Source organism: Trachinotus anak, unplaced genomic scaffold (assembly GCF_046630095.1).
Source record: "Trachinotus anak isolate AG129_WGS33_773 ecotype Australia unplaced genomic scaffold, CSIRO_AGI_Tana_v1 ptg000007l, whole genome shotgun sequence".
Classification (NCBI taxonomy): domain Eukaryota; kingdom Metazoa; phylum Chordata; class Actinopteri; order Carangiformes; family Carangidae; genus Trachinotus; species Trachinotus anak.
The window spans coordinates 15,929,419-15,953,318 of NW_027273858.1; the positions used below are offsets into that span (position 1 = coordinate 15,929,419).

At 40.5% G+C, this 23,900-nt stretch overlaps 2 protein-coding genes across 4 annotated transcripts; both read right to left on the minus strand.

The window, feature by feature from the left end:
• Window positions 1–8,631, minus strand: tmem87b (transmembrane protein 87B). Of its 3 annotated transcripts, none has more exons than XM_071480980.1 (19): window positions 8,430–8,631; window positions 7,514–7,574; window positions 7,330–7,421; window positions 7,096–7,230; window positions 6,954–7,007; window positions 6,670–6,841; window positions 6,330–6,391; window positions 5,705–5,888; window positions 5,492–5,591; window positions 5,305–5,398; window positions 4,841–4,912; window positions 3,407–3,515; window positions 3,218–3,276; window positions 3,025–3,128; window positions 2,860–2,933; window positions 2,688–2,758; window positions 2,439–2,491; window positions 2,305–2,335; window positions 1–1,990 (listed from the first exon to the last, which is right to left on the minus strand). In XM_071480980.1, the coding sequence occupies exons 1-19, from the start codon at window positions 8,577–8,579 to the stop codon at window positions 1,949–1,951; spliced, it is 1,719 nt and encodes a 572-aa protein (XP_071337081.1). In that variant the 5' UTR covers window positions 8,580–8,631; the 3' UTR covers window positions 1–1,948. The 3 variants fall into 3 exon arrangements, with proteins under 3 accessions (XP_071337081.1, XP_071337082.1, XP_071337080.1); XM_071480981.1 differs by having other exon boundaries at window positions 3,407–3,504; window positions 4,830–4,912; XM_071480979.1 differs by lacking the exon at window positions 4,841–4,912 and adding an exon at window positions 4,508–4,581 and having other exon boundaries at window positions 3,407–3,513; window positions 8,430–8,628.
• Window positions 8,632–9,258: 627 nt separating this feature from the next.
• On the minus strand, window positions 9,259–23,749 carry mertka (c-mer proto-oncogene tyrosine kinase a). The gene is made up of 19 exons (XM_071480977.1): window positions 23,486–23,749; window positions 22,179–22,455; window positions 21,988–22,088; window positions 21,728–21,898; window positions 17,610–17,696; window positions 17,386–17,501; window positions 17,116–17,305; window positions 16,312–16,457; window positions 14,736–14,871; window positions 13,923–14,073; window positions 12,847–12,935; window positions 12,647–12,742; window positions 12,465–12,545; window positions 12,284–12,376; window positions 12,063–12,181; window positions 11,851–11,960; window positions 11,554–11,713; window positions 10,676–10,812; window positions 9,259–10,059 (listed from the first exon to the last, which is right to left on the minus strand). Exons 1-19 carry the CDS (start codon window positions 23,571–23,573, stop codon window positions 9,606–9,608), a joined length of 2,802 nt encoding a protein of 933 aa, XP_071337078.1. The 5' UTR covers window positions 23,574–23,749; the 3' UTR covers window positions 9,259–9,605.
• Between the last annotated feature and the right edge of the window lie 151 nt (window positions 23,750–23,900).

The following is a 23,900-nucleotide window of genomic DNA, read 5'->3' on the forward strand; positions in this document are numbered from 1 at the left end:
TAAAATATGTATTTTTATTGCCAAACTGACACGGAAAATCATAGATCAGGAAACATTCTCCTGTATTCTTTTCATATTTAATCTGAGTGTACACACTTCCTGAGAAGGAAGAGAGAAGAAAACAGCTGGTATGAAAAGTTAAAGCCCAGTTCTTCATGACACCTATTTAAAAAACAAAACAAAAACAAAAAAAAAAACAAACAGTCAAGTCATATTATCCAGACACCTCTGCACCTGTGGAATTCTGAAATAACAGGAGTGAGCCATGACCCATCTGTACAAATAATCAAGGTCCACCGCAGGTGTCTGCAGTTTTATATAACAGGAGGACAGCTTGCCATCATAAGCACAATTATTCCACGTTTCCAACCAAAAAAAGAAAAGAAAAATAGAACGGTGACGTTATAGACCCATTCAGATGATCAGCTTGTGCTTGTGCTAACCACATAACTTATCTAGTGCGTCATATTATGGGATGGACTAGACAGACAAGATTGCAAGACCTGCTGTTACATTTACCCGAGACGACAAACATGAAGATGACAACAGTGTCTCAACTCCAAAACTACACTGACAAAAACACTGTGCCATCCATTTTTAAGGATAACCATAAAAAAAATAAACATTAAGACTTATCTGAAATAAGGTGAACGTTACTAAGGTGTCTGTGAAGCCAACACAAACAATGCAAAGAAACACAAAGCAAAGCTGCAGTTTGCCTAATACATGGAGAGATTGTTCTGGAAGTCATAAAAAAAATGGAAGCACACATTGTAAACACACTTATAGAGTAAACGTGGGTGAACACACATTTTAACAACTTATAAGTACACTTGAAATACAAATAAATAAAGAAAAATTTCAACTCCGTATCAACATACATACAGTATACTGCTCCTTATTTCAGAAAACACAAAACCTGGGTCACCCACACACATACAGTAGATTCAAAACATGACAGCAAACCCCAGTTCTACACTACTGAACCCAATAACATCTCCAATTGTACAAATCACTTGTTTATGCATCATCCCTCTCACAGTCACTCACATATCAATATCGAGGATGCTGGATAGTTTCAATCTGGGACATGAACAACACTTTTATACAGGTTACTCTCAGTTTCCTGAACAGACTAGGCCTCATACAAAAACTACATCTAGGCACAGATCTTCAAAGTGCATAAGAGCAAATCCTATTCAAAGTTACATTATTTGAATTTTCAAATGCTGGCAACAAAAAGGTGTGCATGGTCACGTAAACAATACAGAAAATTTACTGAATGCCTTAACTTCGGCAAACTTAATTACATATTTATATATAAGGAAAGATCCTGCTTGAAATTAATCAAACACACTGAAGTCAAACTCACCGTTTCTCTTCTGGCTGCAAAAATAGCTTAGATAAATCATTTAATCACCTACTGAGGAAAAAAAAGGCCTTTTAATGATTTTTCTCCATCATAAATAAGCTTCTAATTTTAATTCAACCAACAATATGTAGATACCGTCAAAAAGACACTTAATGCATATTTGAAAGTGTGTTCATGCATGAGGCCCACTGTTCTTAATTCTCTGATACAATAAATTCACATCGACATAACAGAAATAAATACAGCACTGAATATAAAATGAAACATTCTCTTTGGAAAGAAAGGCTCAAAACTGATCATATCAGGGAAAAGGTGAACCAGTTGGTGGGTGAAAAGACAGTCTTCCTCTGGCAGAGTTCTGTGTTCTTGAGAAGTTGAGGAAATGAGCAGAGCTCCTCCTAAATTGTGACCTGCACCACCCTGTGAAGGAGCAGCCATTCTGAAGGATCCCCTGAAAAACTAAATGGCACCCCACCACCACCCGACTGGAACTCCTGGAGGAAACCCTGCTGCAGAGTCAGGGGACAGGTGCTGTGTTCTCCCACCATGTCAGCTCAAGGCTGGAAATGTTTCGCCTCACTCCAGCTTTGACATCTCGTACTTCGTCGTCATGATTTCCTGGTAAATAATAAGCAGATATAAACCATACATTTTATATTTTTGCTCAGGCCACCAAGTTTTAATTTTCACTTTCAGACAGAAATGTCACTATTTAGACTGTAGAGGATGCAATGTAACGTTGCTCAGCCTTGCCCCGCTAGATAAGTCTGGTTAAACTTTTCATTCTCGCACATTAAACATTGGATCCTTCATTCCACAAAGAGATGGACAATGTTACTCCCCTCCTCATATCTAGACTTTCTCTAGTTAAAGAAGTAACATGTTGTGTGTGAATCATGTTTTGTAGATTTACAAAATGATGTAACTCGTACCTCATCTGAGTCGAGCAGGACTGGAAGAGCTCTGCAGAGACAAACAGGACCAGAGACAGGCTCTGTTAGAATCACACATGCCTTGTGAAAACACCATGCTGGATTAATAAATACAACTGTGATAAGATGCTTACACATCAGTGAGAGAGCTAGGAATGTTATCCTCCACCCACTTCAAGTCTTCATCCTGGACAAGTAGAAATAAAGGGGATGGAAAAAAGTAAATACTGCCATCTGCTGAAATACAGGAAACTTTCACAATTACATTTCTCAAACTTGGACAGCTCCTCTTATCATATATGCTTAACATTTAATACACCACATCAAATTAAACATATTAATACAGAACGATTACATACCCGGAGTGCAGTTGTGTTACTTACTGGGTTTGTTTCTGCTGGCTTCACTGTGCCATTTGTCTCATTTTTAGTTGATCTCAACTTAATGCCATCAGCTGTGAAATAAAAAAATGAAGGAAAAACAGAGGGAAGATAAGAGTGAGACATATATAATAAGACACTGGGTAAAAGTAACATGTCTTCGATGTTAACATACCAAGGTTTGAAGAGGCGATGAACTCCTCGATCTCCTCATCGTCAGAGTCATCAATGAGAGGTGTGAAAGCATACCTGTGAATGAAGTTATTCGTAATAAATCAGTTTCCAAATGTCTGATTCAGTTCCTGTGGTTGAACTTATCAGTTCCAATGTCAATTCTTGCCTTTGGTTGTTTGCAGACGGTCTCCATAAAAACATTATGACGAGCAGAATGATGGAGAACAAGAACCTCCAGAAAGCATCTTCCACCCACAGCTCAATCCAATCCTTTACACAAAAACAGGTCCTATTATCAATAAAACAGAAACCTAAAAACCATATTATCTTTCATGATGAACATGCCAACCCATACTCACAGACTGACAATCCGCTAGCCGAAATTTCTTTGCTGTCCAACCCATGAAGATGATGGAAGCTGAGAGAAGAAAGGGCAGAGTTTGTACCATGACTTTCTTCAGGCTTTATATGGATGAAAACAAAAATAACTAGAAATCCTGACCTCTGTCACAGGGTGTAGTAAATTCTATTATAATCGCACCACTTACCAATCACAGCAAATATTAGTGTGTTTGTAAAGTGCCTGTAGAGAGACAACTTGACAGGGTTTTTCCTCAGCTTCAGAGTCTTGATAGTTTGTGCCAGGCTGACAAAGATGTTAGTGGCAGTCAAGGTAAACATGTGGCAGACATTACACAGAAACCATACGACCTTATAGCCTCCACAGGTGAATATATACCTTAGATTACATCCATGCGTTATATAATTTCTCTATAACCATACATCTTTAAAATAAATCTAACTTATGAGGGGCATCTGCCTGTTTATACAAACAACTTTTTCCTCCAGAAACTGACTCACATATAAATAAAACAAACATAAAATGGTAACTTCACTTACCCACAGTAGCAAAGCATCAGAATGAGTGTGACAACTTATGAGTTGGATTTTGAATTATTGTGGTTGAAATAGCCAATCCTGCAAAATGCGGCCCTCTGGTGACTCAGTTCTGCAACAGTCTTTATCTTTACAGTGGGCCACAACCAGACATTAACAGCATCCAGTCTACAATACCTAGGTGTACAAAACATATGTATACGCTTTATCTTACACGTGCTACATTTTGTTTCATTTTGTTGGCCAAGTCATAGTAACAATTTCCCAATCGTTTCAGAAAATGTACTGTATTAAAATCTTAAAATCATAATAGAGTATTTCATCCGTCCACCCTCTTGGCACCCATATTTATATCATCTTTAAACAGGACCACCTGTAAAAGGTGGTGGTTTGGGATGCAAATCAGTAGCTGCTGCCCATTCAGACCAAGACAGTTCATTAATGGTAACATAAGAATATACTGGAAATAAATGGTGAGTATGGAGAATTTCAAAAGCAGTTAAACCACCAACCAAAGAACATGAGTGGTTACAATTTTCGGTAGAAGATGTATGAATAATGCAAAACTGTTTCTTCAGAGATGCAGTACATCATTCTGCAAATTTGTACTTGGAGTGATCTTATCTAGGACAGGAAAAAAAAAAAAAACACAGCTGCTGATCAAACTATCTTGGTCTAATTTGGACTCATGTAAAGGAGGGGAGGAGCAGAGGGGAACCACACAGGGAAAAAGTGTAGGTGCACAAAAGGATATCCACCAGCATAGAGAGGAGTCAAGCAGAGCCAGGGGAATGTTGGCCAGCAGGGCCAAGTCAGAGTCTTTCGCCTAGAAGGGAGGATACAGCGAAGACGACACCAGAGGACACAAGGAAAAAGGTGAAAGATGAGGGAAAAAAATCACAAAGAGGATGGGAGATTTAAAAAAAAAAAAAAAAAGGAAGCACAGAAAGTAAAATAAAGAAACATTCGCCACAGTGCAAAGAGGAAAATGACCAATCATCCAACTGAAAAGACAAGAACACTTGAGATTACTTGAGCTCGATTAATTAACCAATATGTCCACCTCCTACACACTGGAAGGATATGAACCAGATGGCACAGGAGTCACACACAGCCAGAGCAATTGCTGTAATGAGAGCGGGGCCATTGTCTCGACCCTTGATTTTTGGCCCCCCAGCAAATAAAGACAATACACACATTGTGAAGTTAGTTTTAATTCAAAACACAACCTGACAACAAACCACAGAGATGTTATACTGCTCATCCTAATTCTTTTTTCAATCAGACAGCGCTGACACAATGAGTCAACTCACTGATCATCAATAACTTAATTAAGCTCAGTTCTGATCATCAAATAGTTGTTTGTAATTTGCCAACTAGCACAAGCTGGTTACAGCTTCTCTGATCTGAGGATGTGTTTGCTTTCCTTTGACTCAAACTATTGTAATATCTTTGGGTTTTCGGCTGTTGGTTAGATTAAATAAGCATTTTGAATTTTAACTTCTGAATCAGAATTTGTTATGGCTGATGTTTTGCACTGACTACTCACCCCAGTAATCCTCAGGACGCCTTCAATGCTAGCAAAGCCAAAGTAGAGGATACCGAGCCCCACAACTCTGTGCATCACTGTCCCCAGTCGAGGCCTAAAAGGATAGAGGAAAAAAAAAAATGTTTCCTCATTTTCAATACACAAACTGTATCTGTGTATCTTTGTGCACAGATGTATGCTGACATACTTTACAATGCCGTAGCCAAGACTGACGATGATTACAAGCAATCGAGCCAAAGTCCTCTTGAGGGCAGAGACCAGCTCGGCAAAGATCAACAAGCCTGAAGCTAAAGGCGACAGTAACAGTGGAAAAAAACATAAATGAATTTAAAAGTCAAACATCCTCTTATCTCACACAAAAATGGTAAAAATATTTTCATGACGATCTATAGATGCTCACAAGCAGAGCCGACAGCATTAGTGTTTTCATATTCGGCGCAGAAGACGGCCTTCTCCACCATCCCGAGGAATATGACCCCTGCAATCCAGAACTGGATCCGCAGCAGATCCTTCCAGTAGCAGGCTGCCCACACAAACCACAGCAGGGCGTACAGGATGTACATTATGCACATCACCATGTAGAACTACAAACACACAGTGAGGGGATTAGTCTCAAAGCACATGTGGGAGCAGTTGGTCTTCATTAGCTAAATTCCACAAAAATGTATAGTTCATCAAAAAACATCCTCAAAGTACTGTCTATTCATTCAGCTTCTGGGAGATGAGCTAAGGTTTGGCTCTGTCAGCTGTCGCTCACTTCAATATAGTGACACTCAAATGCTGTATGTATTACTGTGTTTTAGATGCACTGTCTCTTTAAAGCAGTGGAAACATCTTTTGACCCTGTATTGTTGAGTGTATTGTAAATAACCAATTCATTCATAACATGTACAAACCCTAAACAGAAAAACACAATCCTCTTTTAGAGCCAGGGGAGAATCACAGACATCTTATATCAATGCATATGTATTTTACAAATGGCTAACTAATGTTTTTGACATATATCATAAAAATTATCCACTTACAATCATGAGGGGCCATTCAGTGATAGAAATGAAGCCATGGCTGCCTTTCATCACCACACTAACTGGAAAAACAAAATCCAGACATTAAACAAATGAAGTATGACAGTGTTTGTTTGTGGTTGTGACAAGTTTTGAAATCTGACTCTTCACTGCAAAACAGTTTTGCATTTATGAGCCAGGTTCTGATTAGGGAATTTGTTTCTGCATTTTCAGTCAATCCATGCTTTCAACTGCATTTCCATGGGAAGTAAAATAATACAGGGTGATAATGTTCTTCTATGCCAGTTACACAGTATTTTAGTTGCTTACGATGTGGTTTCCTCTTTGAAAAAAATCTCACCTGTTAAATTCCAGTTGGCATCCGGTTTATTGGACACAATCTTAACAACCAGCAGGTAAGGCCCGTCCTTCCATGTGGTGGCTATGATGTGGTCTTTGATATTTACGCTGCCGTTCTTCACAGAGCTGCTGCTGTCATACTCCTCAGTAAGCCACCTGGTGTCATTTTCATCCTGCAGTGTTACAAAAATAACACAGTGTTAATACTACGTGTGAGGAAACAACACACTAAACAAAACACATTTCATTATGCCATAAAATCAAAGAGCATTTATGTTTTCTTACTGGCAATCTGCCCTCCACGGGTGGAAGGACTGGACGTGGATCTGCCTTGGCTTTCTGAAAAAATTAGGCTGTTACTGGATGCTATAATGAAGAAAATAAATAATAAGTAATAGATAATAAATGCATGTTGTAACAAACCTACTTTGAGCATTGGAAAAGAGTGCATTCCATTGATGCATGTCCTGGGACTGTGTTTGTGTTCGATGTACTCTCCTTGTCCGAGGGGATTTGGATCCAGGCTCTCCCCACGACTCAGAGGTGTTCTCTCATACATTTCCTACAGACAATGACAGTCATAAGTCAGCATTCAGAAACAATCAAGTCTAGACAGACAGAGCGTCCGACAGTGAGCATAAGTTTAAGCTTCAGCACTTACTTCAATGTTGTTGAATTCATTGTGACAGGGGTAGTATTTTAAATACCAGTGAATAGTGAAGGCCAACTCCTCAGGACAGCCAAAAGACAAAACTACAAGATGAAGATGCAAGTGATGATAAATACAAGGGGCAAGAGGAACAAAAAAATTATGTGAGGTCATAAGACAATTTTCTGTCTCTCACCTTTCAATTCAATGTCAGTGTCTTTATACATGGATTTCTTTAACAGCAGTGGTCTTGAGGTCTGTGAAATAGAAAACCAAGTTTGTGAGCTAGAGCGCAACCGATGGTGATTTTTTTTTTCTTATCAAACAAGATTTAATTAGGTCGGTGAATTGATTAGTCATTTAGGCAGGATGGGTGGTCAATGGTTAGCACTATTTTGGGTACAAACCGAACAAACCCAGACTGGGCTCTCTGTGTTTGTGGAGAGGGAAAAAAGACACGTAGCTCAGGTGAAGTGGAAACTTTAATACTGTGTTTGTCACTATGTATGAGTTTAGTGACAGACTAATGCTCTGTCCGGGTTGCACCCTGACGATCTGCACACCTAATACTGCAGCTAAATGGAAACTGAAACTTCTCATCATTTAAATTATTGAGCAAGGCTTTCTACTTCTCCTTGGACAAAGTCTGTGAACTGTGCCTTAGTACTGATAAACTAAGAGGAAGGTCACTACTGTACCGCAGTGTATAATCTGACTGTAGATCAACTTTGAGATTAAAAAATGGTCATGGGTTAGACATTAGGCATATATTAGGGTTTCTCTCGGGATGTCAGCTTAACAGTAAAAAACCCTTTTGGACAGCTGTTCCACGTAAACTGATGCCAGGTAGTTAGCCGACTGCTAACCTTATCCCCCTTTCTTCTTGAGGCTAACTGCTAATTAGCTAGCTTAGCAACATATTCTCCTGTTTCTGTTTGGCAGAGTTTATCAAAGTCTATGAAGGACATTAAGTCGCAGTCGAGAGTGGTTTACATACCATTACTGTAGTTTACACTGCCACCACTCTCACAGCTGCTAGCGAGATAGCATAACAAGGCTAATGTAGCTAACGTTAGCCACCCGGTGCTGTAGTTAACCAGTGAGATACTCACATTCACAACTGTGATTATCCAGAGTCCTGTCTCTGGGGCTGCAACGACCGCATTTACGGTACTGAGTAAAACTACAAATAGGATTCCCCATGGATAAAAAACTCCTCTGGCCGGACAGCTCCACGTCCTCATCCTGCCTGCAGCAGCCATGTTCGCTGTGGGATGTGACACTTCCCTGCAGGAGGCGCCGTGAACGCACCAGCTGGAGGAGGAGCGTCGGTCAGACTGTACCTGTGTGACCTGCTGAGCCGGCGGAGTGAGTTAAACTGCCCTCTGCTGAGCTGACAGGCCTGACAGATCTCCAGATGTGTTATCAGTGGACACAGATCTCCAGATGTGTTATCAGTGGACACACTGACTTGTTCAACAGTATACACTGAAGCGTGGTTTTACCTTGCAGACAGAATAGTGAACAGTGAAGCAGGCGATGCAGATATGTTCGTGCTTTTTATCGGCTGAACTTTAAGCCTGCTAAAGTGACTCCCTTCCCGCTACTTTAATTGACCGTTCATGAAAAATAAATGTTTTATTTTTTTAATAGTTTTGAGTTGCAGGCAATCACCTGGATATTTCTATTTTATGCAGATATGCAGATAATACTTGTGCTGCATTTGACTCCACAACATACTTTGCTGGGCTGTGTTTTTCAGAATTTATGCAACAACGCTGAAATAAGCTTTTTTAAGTTTGAGTAGCTTAAATGTCTGATTCTAGGCTATATTTATAGACCTATACTTGAATTATTTTTTTTTTAAATGCAGTTCTTTTGATAAACACTTGAGGAAATGTGAAGAAATACTGGTAAAAATGTATCCCAGTTTGTCAAGTCTCACGATTCAATAAAGCATTTATTTTTACAGTATATAACAGGATCACTTTATAAATGTTCTGTACATTTCTATATTTACAATGCGACACAGAATTCAATACAGTAAACACATTCACAGTTCAGTGTATCTTAAGCTTATGGGAACATGTGCATGAACATGTTTGATGCTGACACACACAGACAACACTCCTAACACTGACGTCTTGGCTGTCCATGTAAAGCATAAACTGCTTATATAACAAAACAGGAAACGTCAAGGTGCTCCCAGTGCAACGAGGCAAAATGTTTAGTACTGATGAATCAAGGTGACAGTTTAATTACGGTTTTAACCGGTTGGGTACCAATTGTTACAACAGGAAAGAAGTGTCACTTGAGCTGTGATCCATGCCTGTCACATCAGTAACCGTGCCTCCGTTTGCTTGACTGAAAGCATCCCTCGACAAAAGAGGAGTGTCCGCTGCAGGAGATCTCAGGGAAGGATCAGAGGAGATCACCACCACATAACGATCATCGCTCTCATCATCCTCATCCTCCAGGCTGCCGTGAATGTCTGCTGTGACTACTGAATTTTCTGCTGCCCGTTGGCTGCAGGAAGGAGAGGAGCTGAACACAGGAGGTTCTGCAGGAAGTGTTTCCCCATCTGGGTCCTCTTCAGGAAAGCTGGTGTTAATATAGATGATATCGTCCCTGCTGAAAGACTCTGGAAGCTTTTCCGTGAGCTTTTCCAACATTTCTCGGAGTTGGGGGAAGAAGGGTCGGTCCAGTGGATCGGCTCTCCAGCAGCTGTACATGATCTCATACCTAAATAAAGGAAATAAAGGAAATAACTAATTTATAAAATAAATCACAAGAGCCTTGTTTGGGACACAGCTAACACAACTGAAAGCATTCATTTCAATTAAATCTCAACTTTTGTAAGTTGTATATTAGGTTTTTCCTTTCACTGCAGATGGCAGTGGTGAGCAAAGCCATCCAGTTTTAAAAGGTGAAGTTTTTTGTTGGACTAGATGAAAGCCACAAGAAGCAGAACTGAAAAACAGAATGAACTATAAATCATAAGTTCAATATTCATATCTTCCAGCTCCTCAACTATATCATGTACATTGCTGTAACACAAAGGAAAAAAGAGAGCACTGCAGACCAGGGGGTTGTATAGGGGAACTTCAGCTCCAATACATGCAAACGACTTTTGCAATTTAACCACAAATATTTTTAAAAATGTTCATGAAAAGCTTGCATTATATTTTTTAAACTGTTAATATATTAAGTTCCATTTTTTTTCTTTCAAAATCACTTCCGTTCCTGCGTTTAGACAAACGTGGCTCCGCTCTGCTTTTATAGTCCATCTTGACTCTGTTACCTGCCAAAAAAATTCAACCCAAATTCAAGGTTTGTGTCCAGAAGAAACAACACTCACAGCTCATCCAAACAGTCTGTGGGTTGCTTCAGTCTGTGTCCTTCGACAAGGTAGTCGTAAATTTCATGGTTTGGGATGCCGGGGTAGGGCGTCATGCCTCGTGTAGCAATCTCCCACATGGTAATGCCAAATGCCCACTACAAGACACAGAACACGAACTTCAGATGTTATTTCATCATGTTAATAACTTACAGTGCATGTAGTGAACTGCCTGTTTCATTGTTATCTAGAAATGCAATTACTGTCTTAAATAAAAACCTTACCCTTTAAATATGCTGACCTGAAATAATAATAATAATAATAATAATAATAATAACAACAACAACGAGCACTTTTTAAAACAGCAACGTACTAAAACCGGTGAGAATTGGGAATTTTCTCAGCCTCTCTTTCAGATTTCATTTCCAGTTTTCATTTTTATGTTACAGAACTGAGAATAATCATATCAGCTGCATGAAGCCTTCTGTTTTGTAAACAACACAACAGATGGCTTCAGTGTTTTTTTCACCTGACACAAAACTGGATTTGAATCTACAATGTGCTCCATTTAGAGTCACTGATAAATGATGCGTGCAAGACTTTGAAAACAAAATCTTTATCACACCCTTCGAAGAAAAGTTGAGTGATTAGTGCTGAGTAAATCCTGACTGACTCCTCTGTGTAAATCTCGGAAAAAAAGGTCTTGAAATTCATTAAAGTACAACAGAAAGTAACAAGTGAAATGGAGAGTGAAGATGAGGAGTCAAGTTCTTCTTTCAGTTACTGCACATTGTTTCACAGTGACTATTGTTTCTGGAAGCGATGAAGTCCGCTTCACATATTTGCTAATCATGGCCAAAGACAGTAAAGAACAGACAGGAGCAAATAAAAGTGTTTACCACATCACTTTTCACGGTGAAAACTCTGTCTGCCAGACTCTCCACTGCAATCCATTTCACAGGCATTTTGGCTATTCTGCCCTGCCTGTAATAATCTCCGCTGTAGATCTTCTTAGATAACCCAAAGTCTGCTACACACACTGTCATGTCATCGCGCAGCCTGGAAGACAAACAAGGCACTGACTTTGTATAAAACAGGAAAATAAGATCACATAAATTGTCCCAGATAAGCTTTTGCCCTTCATCTAAAAGTGTAAATAAAAGTGTAATAACATTTTTTTGGGATTTGCAACCTACATGCAGTTGCGAGCCGCCAGGTCACGATGAAGAAAGTTGCGCCCACTGAGATACTCCATGCCCAACGCAATATCAACCATGAATTTGAGGAGTGTCTGGGTGGGCAAGAACTGTGTCAAAAACAAACAATTATAAGTTAATATTATTTGGTCTGATAACAATAATTATACATTATATAACATATGTATTTCAGTGTTTGGCTGAAATCTTGCCATTGGACTCTCTCCGAGGCGTGAGCGCAGCAGGAAGCTATGCAGATCTCCATATTTCATGAAGGGCAGAATGACCATGGGCTTGGGGAAATGTCCTGAGCCCACTTCCAAGCATACACCTAAAGAGGACATGACAGTAAACACAAATAAAGTAAGAATGTGCAAATGAAAATGGACGAGGATATAGAACAGATTCTACAGTAATAATGCATTACTCCTACCGAGCAGTCTGATGACATTAGGGTGGTTGAAATCTTTCATGCAGGCTGCCTCATTCAGGAACTCCTCAATCTCCCTTTGAGAGAAGCTCTCCACTGTTTGAAGAAAGAGAAGAAAGTTAAATATTTGCAAGTCTACTTGTCTTATAGTTTAGAGATGATCAAAGGATGTATTTCAGCTCACATTTCATTGTCTTCACAGCAACTTTTTCTGATGTTCCATCCGGTTGTCTTAAATGTCCCTCCACCACGGAGCCAAATTCCCCTGATGAATTAAACCAAATCATAAATACTTCATATTCTGCGCAGTATGTGTTATTATCTGTATCAGTCTACATATGATAATACTTGAATCTGTTCCCTCACCCTCTCCAAGGATCTTCCCTATCGAGAGCAAGTTCCTCATGACCATCACGTCTTGAAGTTTGGCCTGGAGTTCATCACTAACACCAAGGTTCCCAACTGCAGACAGGACCCACTCAAGTTATTGTGCATGATAAAAATGTGCCTTAAGACAAATGTCAACATGCATATCATTTACCCCACAGTAACATTCAAGAACGTACGGGTGACTCCTATGGCTGATCGATTGTAGGATCTCTGGGGTTTGTACTCCACGACAGGCTGCTGCTTTTCTCCACTTCTACACACCCGCCTGCAGACAAAAAAACCCCAAAAAAAACAACAATGAGCAGTGAACTAATCCTTTCACTGAAGTCTTAATAGCTCTGTAATCACACACACACACAGGCTGACATTCAAACTGAAGAGGTGGTCATAATGAGGCAGCCCTCTGAGTTGTTTCTTTCCTGGAGGGGATCAGATACTGTTTTTCTATCTGAGCAGCTGCCTGTGACACATTCCTGTCCGTATCCTGATTGGCAAGACTGAGTCACAGACTTCATAATAATGAATTCCAGTGAATTAACATGTGGTCGTTGTCGGTCTCTCCAGCTGCACAGTTATTACTGGTGACAACCGTGATTAAGAGGAAGCAAACGCAGTTTATTATCACTCTCCAAAGGAGTACTCAACACCACCAGGTGTCAATCCCAAATGAACAACAACATCAAGTCTCTTGTGCTTTTAAATCAGAGTAAAGACTGAATGAAAGATGAACCATGCAGAAAACTGGGTCACAAGTGTAGTAGCAACTTCAAAGATAAGACAATAAAACTGGTAATTAAAGTTAAACTTTTCCACATTCTAATGTCTACATGTGACCAGTTCTACGTCATATATTTTGTCGAGTTGTGTACTTTCATCATCCCAAATCTTTCAATCAATTTTCAAACCTATAGAAATCCGTCATCTTAATCAAGGTAATGTTTCGTTTCATTTGGTTGCCTGTCAATAACGTCATAAACCCTTTCCACTTGTGTCAGCATCGTGGCTCTCAGGCTGTGGTCAAATCTGACTTTTAACCTGTTTTAAGTCATACTTCCATGAGACATTTAACATCCTAACCAGGAGAATGGGGATGAAGACAACAACTCCCATGATCCCACGCTACTTCACGATGTCACCAAAATCTTTTGTTATGGTTTAGATTGTGAGACCCCTTGTAGCAGAAACGTACACATTGTGCATTTAAAATCAATACTGTATTTGCACAGAAGGAGAAAGATTGAAGTCAGCATACCCTAACCAAGAATCAGAAGTCCTGTTGTGTACACAGATACCCGCCCAGAGGACAATCAGCAGAAGACAGAAGCCACACACCACGCCCAGCACAACATTGACAGAGTCTGGAGCCCTGGTGTCAGGGCTGGATGATGGGGGCACGGTTGATTCTGTAACAAAGAGAAGAAATGATAAGCATGATTTAAATTTGGGAAAGCAATATTCAGGTAATTGAATATCCGAAATCCAACAATGAAGATTACATATCTGAACTATATTACAACAGAAAATATTTCATTGTAGTAATGTTTAGTAATTGCATTAAAGGGGCTGTATGTAGTTTTCTCTACTGAACATGGTAGCTGGGGCTAGCTACTTAGCATTAGCTAACTTCCATAGAAGAAAAGATGTGATAGAGTCAAGAGTTAACATTAGCGTTGCTTTCGACCCCTGGACACAGCTCTTGGCGAGTAAAGGAATGAAGTTTGATGCTGAACTCACGTTTCTTTGAGACTGGTAAGTAAACAGCTGTTGGTCCTAACTCTGGCTATGTAGCAATAGCAAAACTTACTAACAGCTCATTTAATATATTTTGTGTTAGCATGCTAACATTTGCAAATTAGCACCAGATACAAAGCGCACTGCCATCCTTACCGCATGCTGCTAGCAGTGTGGCTAAATTACTGTATAAAGTTTAATAGGCACTGTATCTGCTCATGGGACAGTCCAATAAACTATAGTAGAATAAGTCGGTTGAACTACGCTGGCGTGTTTATAAAGTTGACAGCTCCAAGATGAGGAGATGAAAAGATAAATCAACAGAGCAGCTTACTGTCCTCCGGCACAAACAGCCAGACTCGTGGGCTGACCATGCCGCTCCCTGCCTGCGTGCATGCAGCCACCTCCACACTGTAGGTTGTGTTGAATTCCTGCACAGGTACAATGGCATCGGTGGTATAACTGTGGGTCTGAAAATAACACACAACAACACAGATCATTTAAATGTGGATTGCGTCCAGTGTCAGACTTGATTTCTTTTAAAAACACATTTTACACTTAATGCATTTTAACACACAAGAAATGAAATTCAAAAGTTCCTTAAAGCTATTTTCATGTCGTCACTTACAGTATAAAACCTTTTTGGAAAATCCCAGTGACCTGTATTCTGGGTATTGCTGTATATAATGAAAAAGGGAAGGAGACTAAGTTTCTGGACAAGCTCATGTGCTGCAATGGGAGGGAGCATGTGACAGACAAAGTCATGTATTTCACAACACCACTCAGTAGCATCTGGGGTTCCTCTGCTTCCCAAATTTGCTGACAGTCTGACGGGGAATGCTGAACCCATGATTAACAGTCTGGCACGTTTGTGGCACCAAACAAAAGGCAACATGTGGTTGTATGTTCTTACAACAACAGATGCTCGACAAATTTGGGAATGAACCTCAAATTCAAAAGCAGATGATGGCACCATGACTTCTACCAGGAAACACACAAAATTATGACTAATAGTACTGATTTATTCCTCTATTTAATTTATTCCCCTAATGTATCTTATTTAGTTTATTACCATTTACTTTACCACTGACTTTTTCACTTAATGGATTTTTTTTTTTAGGAGGAGGCGAGTCTGAGGAATTGCCTTTGTGCACATTGTGTGTCATTAGCACTGTTACAAAGTCTTTTCTATGTAATGACATCACAGTCTGACTGGACGACACATATGGATTTTTGGGAATATTGTATGCATAACGTTGTATTCATATCCCATTCAGTCTGTGATGATTCATGGCCATGTGCCGAATGAAGACAAACACTGAATAACAGTTTTAAGACCATCAACTTCCTTTGACACACACAGGAAGGACAGAAAACACTCTATTGTACTAGAGAGCACTAATGAACTACAACTACGCACAAACAGCATCATGGAGTAATGCACCGGACGTTGATATAAACAGTATGGGCTGTTATTAAAACTGTGCTATTCTTTACAAAGTGTGTCTAAGAAAAGTACTTCTCGTTAATGGCTTTCCCTGCCCTCTTGATTCTTGAGCGCAGTGGAAAAACTGCTGTTCGCAGATAAAAGGGAAGCTGACCTTCTGCCTCAGTAGGCAGGACAAAGGGAGGGTCACATATTCCCAACATACGAGACTCATTCCTTTCATATTTGTCATGCATTAGTAATTGTTATTAGAGATTTTTTTTTTTTTAAATCTGCGCTCTCAAAAAAAGATACCTGTATATGAGAAATTGCGTATTTTACTTAATATACTGTATAACATACTGCATATGAGGGCAGATATACTAGATGGTTTTTGGTACTTAAAACCACAAATATATCAAAACTTCAAATAAAACACTAGGGAAGTGTAAAATATGGGACCTCTAAATTACTGACAACTCACCTTTTTCTCTTGAGCTCCATATCTGACAATAACATCATAACCACGCAGGATGCCATTTATCTTATCATCTGGTGGTGGCTTCCACCTGATCACCAGCGACGACCCGTTCAGCTGTACGGTGACGTTTCGGGGATAAACTGACGGCACTGAGAAAGTGACAAGAAATGATGGATTGAGATATCAAAATACTTCATAAAAATGCTGACCTATAAATACAAAAATGGAAAAGAGAAACTAAAACTGTCCCTCCGTTGAATTCTTTGAATACAGTTTGGAATGTGGTCACTTCCTGGCACAGTATATCAAGTTTTTTTTCCCTGTGAAGGCTTTAGGAAGGAAATTGAAAGCAGTTCCACCCAGTAAGAACTTTGTGTTTTCTCAGTGAGACCACTCCTATTTCCTATGTGACCCCTCAGGAAAACAACAGAGGTTTAGTGGACACAACTTTCTTCTGAAGGGGACTTGCCACAAGCAGAGATGGTAGTTGCGCAACTTCCGTAAATTCCAGTAATTACAAGCTGTGACTGTAGAGAGGTTTACATTAAGCACGTTTTGCACAGGAAAGTCGTCCTTCCTGAGACCTAAACAGGATTCTGCAATGATAAGAAGGGAACTTCTTAAAGGTAAATGCACAAAATGGTTTTTAAACCTCCTGAAATTAAATCGCCACAACCTGTATTTGCTGGGATGGGTTTTTATTAGCTTCTGGATTACTTTCCCCTGATTCAGCCATTTCACTCCATCTGCTGGTGCATCACCAACTGCCGACAAAATTGATCCATGATTCCTTCATTTCTCACACACCTCCCTCTGTGGTGTTGCTCTGGATCCACAAGGTGACAGGAGAGGCTCCCACCTCATTGCTGCAGGAAACACTCATGTTGTATGATGTCATGGCCTGCAGCCCGGGGACTTCATACTGGAAAGGCGGCACTGTTACATTGATGAACCTGGTGGTCATCACCTCCCCCTTCCGCCGACTCACCTCTTTCACCTTAGAGGCAACAGAGACCATGTGAGGATCAATCTAAGGACATTAAACAACAGCGCTGTGTGTGCAGATGTGCGGCTTACCCTGATGTGGCATTTGGTGATAGGAGAGAAGCCGTCGTGACCAGGGTTCCAGCTCAGCATCAACTTATTGGACCAACTTTCCAATACAGTAACATTAGACACAGGACTGGGAAGCACTGCAAAACAGCATAAAAACCCTTGTTAACTCCATAATATGCAGCTTAGCTTGCAGAGCATGGAAACCTGCTGGAATGTCTAACGTCCCCACAGGGACGCAGCTTTACCTTTAATGTTGATATTCGCTTCTCTGGAGGTGGCGACACCCTTCAAGTTGTAAGCTTCACAGCTGAACTGAGTGTACTTGTCCACACCTACAAATGACACATAGACGAGCACAATGTAGCACTGCAGTGTTGTATGAATTCAAAACAACCAATTCTCAAGGTCGTGAAAGCGCTAAATATTTCAGCAAATCAACCTCAACTGTTCATCAGGTGTTATTTTACTTTCATGCTGGGAAGAGAGAGAAAAAAAAAAAAGCAACTCAGCAAGACACATTCCCACCGTAAGGTTGGACATTTTGTACAGACTAACTGATTTCTCTCTGTGTCAGAGGTGAATCTGGGGGAAAAGTGCTATGTCAGCCTCAATGGAGAAGCAAGATTGACGTTAATACAAAAACAAATATAGGGATGATTCACTTCTTTATTACTACCTCTAAAGTTTACACAGCAGCGCCTCATGCACTAAGCTCAAATTGAGCCTCTCCACTGTGATGTACTGTGGTAACAAACCTTTTGCTTGGTCTCTTTCCCTGAACACACAGTTCCTGTCTTTCAGCAGCCACAGATCTGCTCAGTTAGAATAGGACTGGGACAGCTGCTAAATAATGTCCCTTTTGTGCTCTGTTTTCCAGTGTCTCTATCTCAGAAACCTTTCCACAAAGCCAATCACAGAGCAGCCAGTAAGAGATGACTGGAACCAACTTTGGATGTTTTGTTTACATTCTGCAGAATATCACGACCTCATGAGTTTGCCTTCCTCTGCTCCAGAGTACCAGGGTAAAGAGCGTTTCACTTTTCACTCAAATACTAACCACTGTCAGTTTGTTTGCCCAGAGATGAATCCTCACTTAAAAATAGGTCTGATTGAATCACTTGTGTAAGTCACGCTCACATCTAAAAGAAACATTTAAAATACATTTTTGGATCACATGGATCAATATGGCTCATTAAACCTGATGTTTAGGTTGTGGGAGAAAGGTGCAAACACATCTGCACATTTCCTGCCAAGCTGTGGAAACGTAATTACAACATGCCTCATTTGAAACTGCATGGCAAACAAAGGACTGGGGCATGGTGGGAACTGACCAGATTTGACTGATGCCCCAAATGAAACTGGTCACTCTTACATCATTTGCCCAAAAGAGCAAAGCAACAAGAGGAAAAAGTTAGTAAATGTCACAAACATCACTGGGAGCTTCACCTTAAAGTGAAACTCCTAAAATCTGTCTTTTTTTGAAAACTCAGCCCGTGTCGGATGGGGACATTGCTACATATAGTTTTTTGTTTCCTTTTTGTGGCTATGGTCATGTTAAAATGATGCCAGGCGCTATGGATTCCTGTGGTGACAAGTTTTTATGGTGGATAAAGTATGACAATGTCCACAAAACTTCTCCAACTGCCGTCCATACATACGATCAATAAGTTCAACCCGTATTCCTGTGATAACAGAGCTTCACGGAGGATGACAGAGCAACGTGTTTTGGCATGTACTCAGCAGTATTTTGTTAAAACAAATGTTTCCAAAATACTGTGTTAAATATGACAACAGAGAAGTGGTTTCATAAACTGATCCTCCACCCAACACCTCCAGTAAAGTATCAACCTAAGGTCAGAGACAGAATGTTTCCAGTGTGAGTCTCACGGCTCACATTCTTTTGAGGTTATATCATTTTTCAAAAAGGGAAGTGAACAAAAGTCAAGCACTACTATTTCTTCTTTCGCTGTGTTTGGCAAGTAAATTAAAAACAAAACGCAACAACAACAATGGAGGAAAAAAAAAAAAAACAGATGGGTTGGCCTCTCAGATGGAAACACGAGAAATGATGGAGGGATTCAGTAAATGCAGTGCAGATCCAGCAGCCTGTAATTATCAGGTTTGGGAGCCCTCCAGCTTACTGAGCTGCCTGAGATGTCTGTGTTATTTTTCCATTTTTATATGTCGCCAGAAAATAAAGCCACAAACTTCTGCTACAACTAAACCTACGACTTTTCACTTTGCACAGTTACTTTTGTATTTTTTTTTTTAGGGGTGACGTGCCAAACTTTTGTTCACATTAAACCTGATCTTCTGCTGCTGTCCTGAGACACAGTAAATAATGAGGTGCAGATAAGAGGGTTTTCCATAACCCAAATTAAATTCACCCATGTGAACTTCTGCATCTCTTTAATAAACAATCATGCATTGCCCAAAGCAATGTGAAGGATAAATACATGCCAGTGACGTTCCTAAAATAAAACCAACAATCATTTACCACTGCACTCTAATAATATCATGGTCCAGCCTTTGGTGAAAAAGGGGCCCTATACTCTTGGTATGCATGAGGTGAGTATGCAGCAGAGTGGGTTTACACTGTTTTATTGTGCCAATATTTGGTCCTGCACAGAGGCCTGTTAGCCTGCAGCCTGCCAGCCTCTGTGTCCAGCCCCTCCCCACCGGGTAGTGGGCCGTTCTGTGAATGCGGTCTTTGTCTCTGGGGTCAACCCCCGAACAGAGTCCCTGTGCAGCCCTCCATCCCCAGGCCAGGCCCCGGCCCTTGCACATGCTGGACCAAAGCACAGCTCTGAACCTTTAACCCCCTCAGCTTCAGGCCCTATCACCACTCACTGACTGCAGCAGGAGAGCTCAGCCTGCGGCGAGCTGGAGATGAAGGGTTAGAGCTTTCAGAGCAGAGAAGTTATGCTTCTAATAACAAATGTTTGCTTTCAAGAAGAGGGCAGTTCAGGCCATAAAGAGAGAGTCCACTTTAAAAGAAAATCATTTTGGCAGCAATTGTAGTTTCTTCTAGTTTCTTAAAAGCTAATGATACAGCTAACATGGAAATAAACTCAAACCTGAACTGATCCTCTTACAACTAACCTTTACTTTTACATACACTATTCACGAAAACTAATCACGGTTAGTTTGATGAGAACTTTAATGTAGAGCTATTAGTCAATCAACAGATGGATAACTGATTAATTGATAAATGTCTAAAATTCATTGGTTCCAGCTTTGAATATGTGAATATCTGTTAGTTTTCCTACCTGTCTGTGTTATTAAACTAAATATCTTCAGGTTTTGAGCGGCAAAAGCCAAAGATATTTGAGAGCCAACAAAGGCTAAAACAAAGGCTTTGGGAAATTGTGACAGGCATTTTTTAAATTATTGTCTGATATTTTATGGAACAAGCAACATAAATTATTGTTATTTGCAGCCCTATTTTAAATTTCGATAAGTGGCTTATTTGCTGTATTTAAGCTAACCAGCTGCTAGATATTTGCTGTACAGAAATGAGAGCGGTATCGATCTCCTCATCTGACTGTCGGAAAGAAAGTGAATTAAATGTGTTTCCCGCAATGTCAACCATATTACGTTGTCTTCAGTATACAGCAAGCAGAGCAGTGTTACAAAAACCACTGTCCATGCATGAATGACCGCTGTTAACCATTCAGCAGAGGAGCAGGAGGCCCCAGCAACACTGAGCGTGGTGGTAAATCTCATTGCAGTAAGGGAGGCACAGATGCTGAGGCAGCAGAGACGGGGCAGAATAGGAACCATGGACAAAGTGATGCAAGCTGAGTAAGACCACCTGCGTGCAAGAACAAAACGTCCCTTAATCTTTGATGACGAATGTTTCCTCATTTAATCAGTGAGGAAGTCAACTAAAGTGAAAGCAGGTAATTGGTTAATCCGCTACAGCACTCAGTTGTTTCCAGAACACTTCTTTTACAAGCCAGAAGTTCTTCTAGTAAAGAAGTTTCTCCTTACTCAAAAAAAAAAAAAACAACAACCCACAAATACAGAGTCTCCACAGATGGTTCCTCAGCTCCTCTAACACATTTCAGAAATGATAAAGGAACTAAGTGTAAAACTTATATGACCGTGACAAACCATGAAGCACATCATCTGCTTCTTCCTGTCTGATTCAGGGTTTCATTCAGACTTATACACAGTCACATTCTGACCATTTGTTGAACGATGTGTAAGGAGAACAATGAGAAATTACACTTCTCCTTAGAGGCTTTCACCAACTCAAGAGGAACAGGCAACAAGAGAGAAGGAATATAGCAAGTTATTAGGGAAATGAGTGTGAGATACATAACCTCTGTGTGTGTGTGTGTGTGTGTTTGTGTCTCACCTGACACTGTGTAGTTGCTGGGAGAGAATTGATAATCACTAATATGTAATCCATCACGGAGCCAGCGGATTTGAACAGGGTCCGGAGGTCCCACTGCCTCACATAACAGCATGAAAGGCGTGTCTCTTGTCACGTTCCTGTCCTCAGGTTGGTGGATAAATGTTGGTAGACCTACGGACAGATGAAAGAAGTGTGAAAGTATCAGGAAAAAAATAGGCAGACGAAGCAGCTCCCAGTGCTTGTATCATGATAAAACTCACCATCCACCTCGACAGTGATTGGCTGAGACTCTACTGTCGTGGTGCTGATGCTCAGTCTGCAGCGATACTCCCCAGCATCTGCTCTCTGCACATAGCTTATGCTGTAATACAGAACACGAGGACACATTCAGTGGATTCAGCCTGTCGGATTCACACCCTCTCACATCATATCGCCGTCATGTTTTACACACCTGACCGTGGAGAGGAGAGTGGTGACCCCGTCTGTGACGGTCTGGAGCTCGTTGATCAACACCTGAACGTTCGCTGCCACGTCCTGGCCGTTCTTCACCCAGACGATGGTGGGCTCCTCCCTGGCATCGGGGATGTCGATTGAGCAGTTGAACTTAGCCTCATGGCCCTCTGATAGGTGGATGGAGCCAATGGTGGGCTTGAAGTGCAGCTTTCTGAGCTGATCTGGAGTCAGATAAACCCTCTGAACACGGCCCGGTACCACAAGAGGCTCTGAGGCTGTTTATAAAGGGAGATGTTAGGATATGTTATACTGACACCAGCACACTGAGTGAAAAACAGGGGTTCTGCTTTATAAAGAATAACTAGATAATATAAAATATAATAAATACATGAGAATCAAAGACTTTATATCCAAAGTGACTAAACATGTGTTCACATCTAAACATTCACAAAACCATGTTTTCAAGGATCATGAGTATGTGTAAGATTCAGAGCTAAAACTAATCACTATTTTCATTTATCAGTTAATCAATCATTGTATTGAAAAAGGCCATCAAATTTAATCTATTTTCGTTATTATTTGCAGTGTAGTGATACAAATCAGAGAAAAGAAGCAAATCCTCACATTTAAGAATCTGGATCCAGGTCATTTCTGTTTATGTTTTTTTTAAAGAAATTCTGTATTATGCTTAAAAAAAACTTTAACGACTAATTCATTATGGAAACAGTTGGGGATTCTTTTTCTGTGATGGACTAATCAATAAATTAACTGAATGTTTCAGCACTTAGGCTATCAGTTTTAATGATTAAAAAAAAGAACATTTAGACTTAACTTTGTAAACTAAAATATGTTCCTAAAGAGGTCCGAGGTCTAAAGAGGTCCGTAAATGGTGCAAAATAAAAAAAAAACAAAGGCTGTCTTTCCACTGATGTTTTAAACTGCGGTTCAGTAGCCCATTTGTGACCTGTTTTTTTTTTACTGTCACTAGACTACTGCTGTCACGAATGCCACATTTTATTACTATCGTTAAAAAGAAGTTAGGCCTACTGTCGGATACACATTTAGAGCTATGAGACAAATTCAGGACTTATCTTGGAGGATATGTTCAGCTCTCTCTTTTAAGCTATGAAGAAACCCTTTGAGCTTTCCAGCCCACGTAAACATATCAGGCTATTTAAATAGGCTCCAGAGTCCAGTTGGTCCCTGCTGTGCTTTATCGAGTTGAGCCTTGGATTCCACATGAAGTTAGAAAAAAAAAAAAAAAAAAAAAAAACCCCCCCCCCAAAAAAAAAATAAACAACTCACCGCTGCCCGGACTCCCCACAAGAAGAATGGCTATGGTCGATGAGGAGAGAAAAAGTCCAAACCAGCCTGAAGTTGCCTTCTGTGCCATGGCCGGTGAGAGCGCTCCTCTGTGCCGCTCCGCGTCCCGCTCCAGCCTGAGAAACGTCCACGTCTGTGGTTCTGAACGGACTGAGCCTCGGCTCCGATGGCAGCCTACATCAGCCGCCGCAGTGGCCTCGACACAGCTTGAGTAAATGATTGTTGACCCTCGATCACGTTGAGCTGGAGAGAGAGAGAAAAAAAAAAAAAAAGTTTTACCTTTCCCGACGTCACAGGAGGGATCCCATGAAGGCGGGGCCGAAGTACAGCAAACAACCGAGTGGAGCCGTGAAACAACGGACCCGTGGACCCGCAGAAACTCAGCAACACTTTAGTT

Coding starts and splice junctions, on each gene's coding strand:
- tmem87b (XM_071480980.1), bottom strand. CDS start 8,579: ATGGCTGCTGCAGGCAGGATGAGGACGTGGAGCTGTCCGGCCAGAGGA. Junction 5,889..6,329: donor CTGAATGGCCCCTCATGATT/GTAAGTGGATAA, acceptor GTGTGTTTGTAG/TTCTACATGGTGATGTGCAT. Junction 2,934..3,024: donor CCGTCTGCAAACAACCAAAG/GCAAGAATTGAC, acceptor CTTCATTCACAG/GTATGCTTTCACACCTCTCA.
- mertka (XM_071480977.1), bottom strand. CDS start 23,573: ATGGCACAGAAGGCAACTTCAGGCTGGTTTGGACTTTTTCTCTCCTCA. Junction 21,899..21,987: donor AATCACTGTCGAGGTGGATG/GTGAGTTTTATC, acceptor ATCTGTCCGTAG/GTCTACCAACATTTATCCAC. Junction 12,743..12,846: donor ATCAGCCATAGGAGTCACCC/GTACGTTCTTGA, acceptor TCCTGTCTGCAG/TTGGGAACCTTGGTGTTAGT.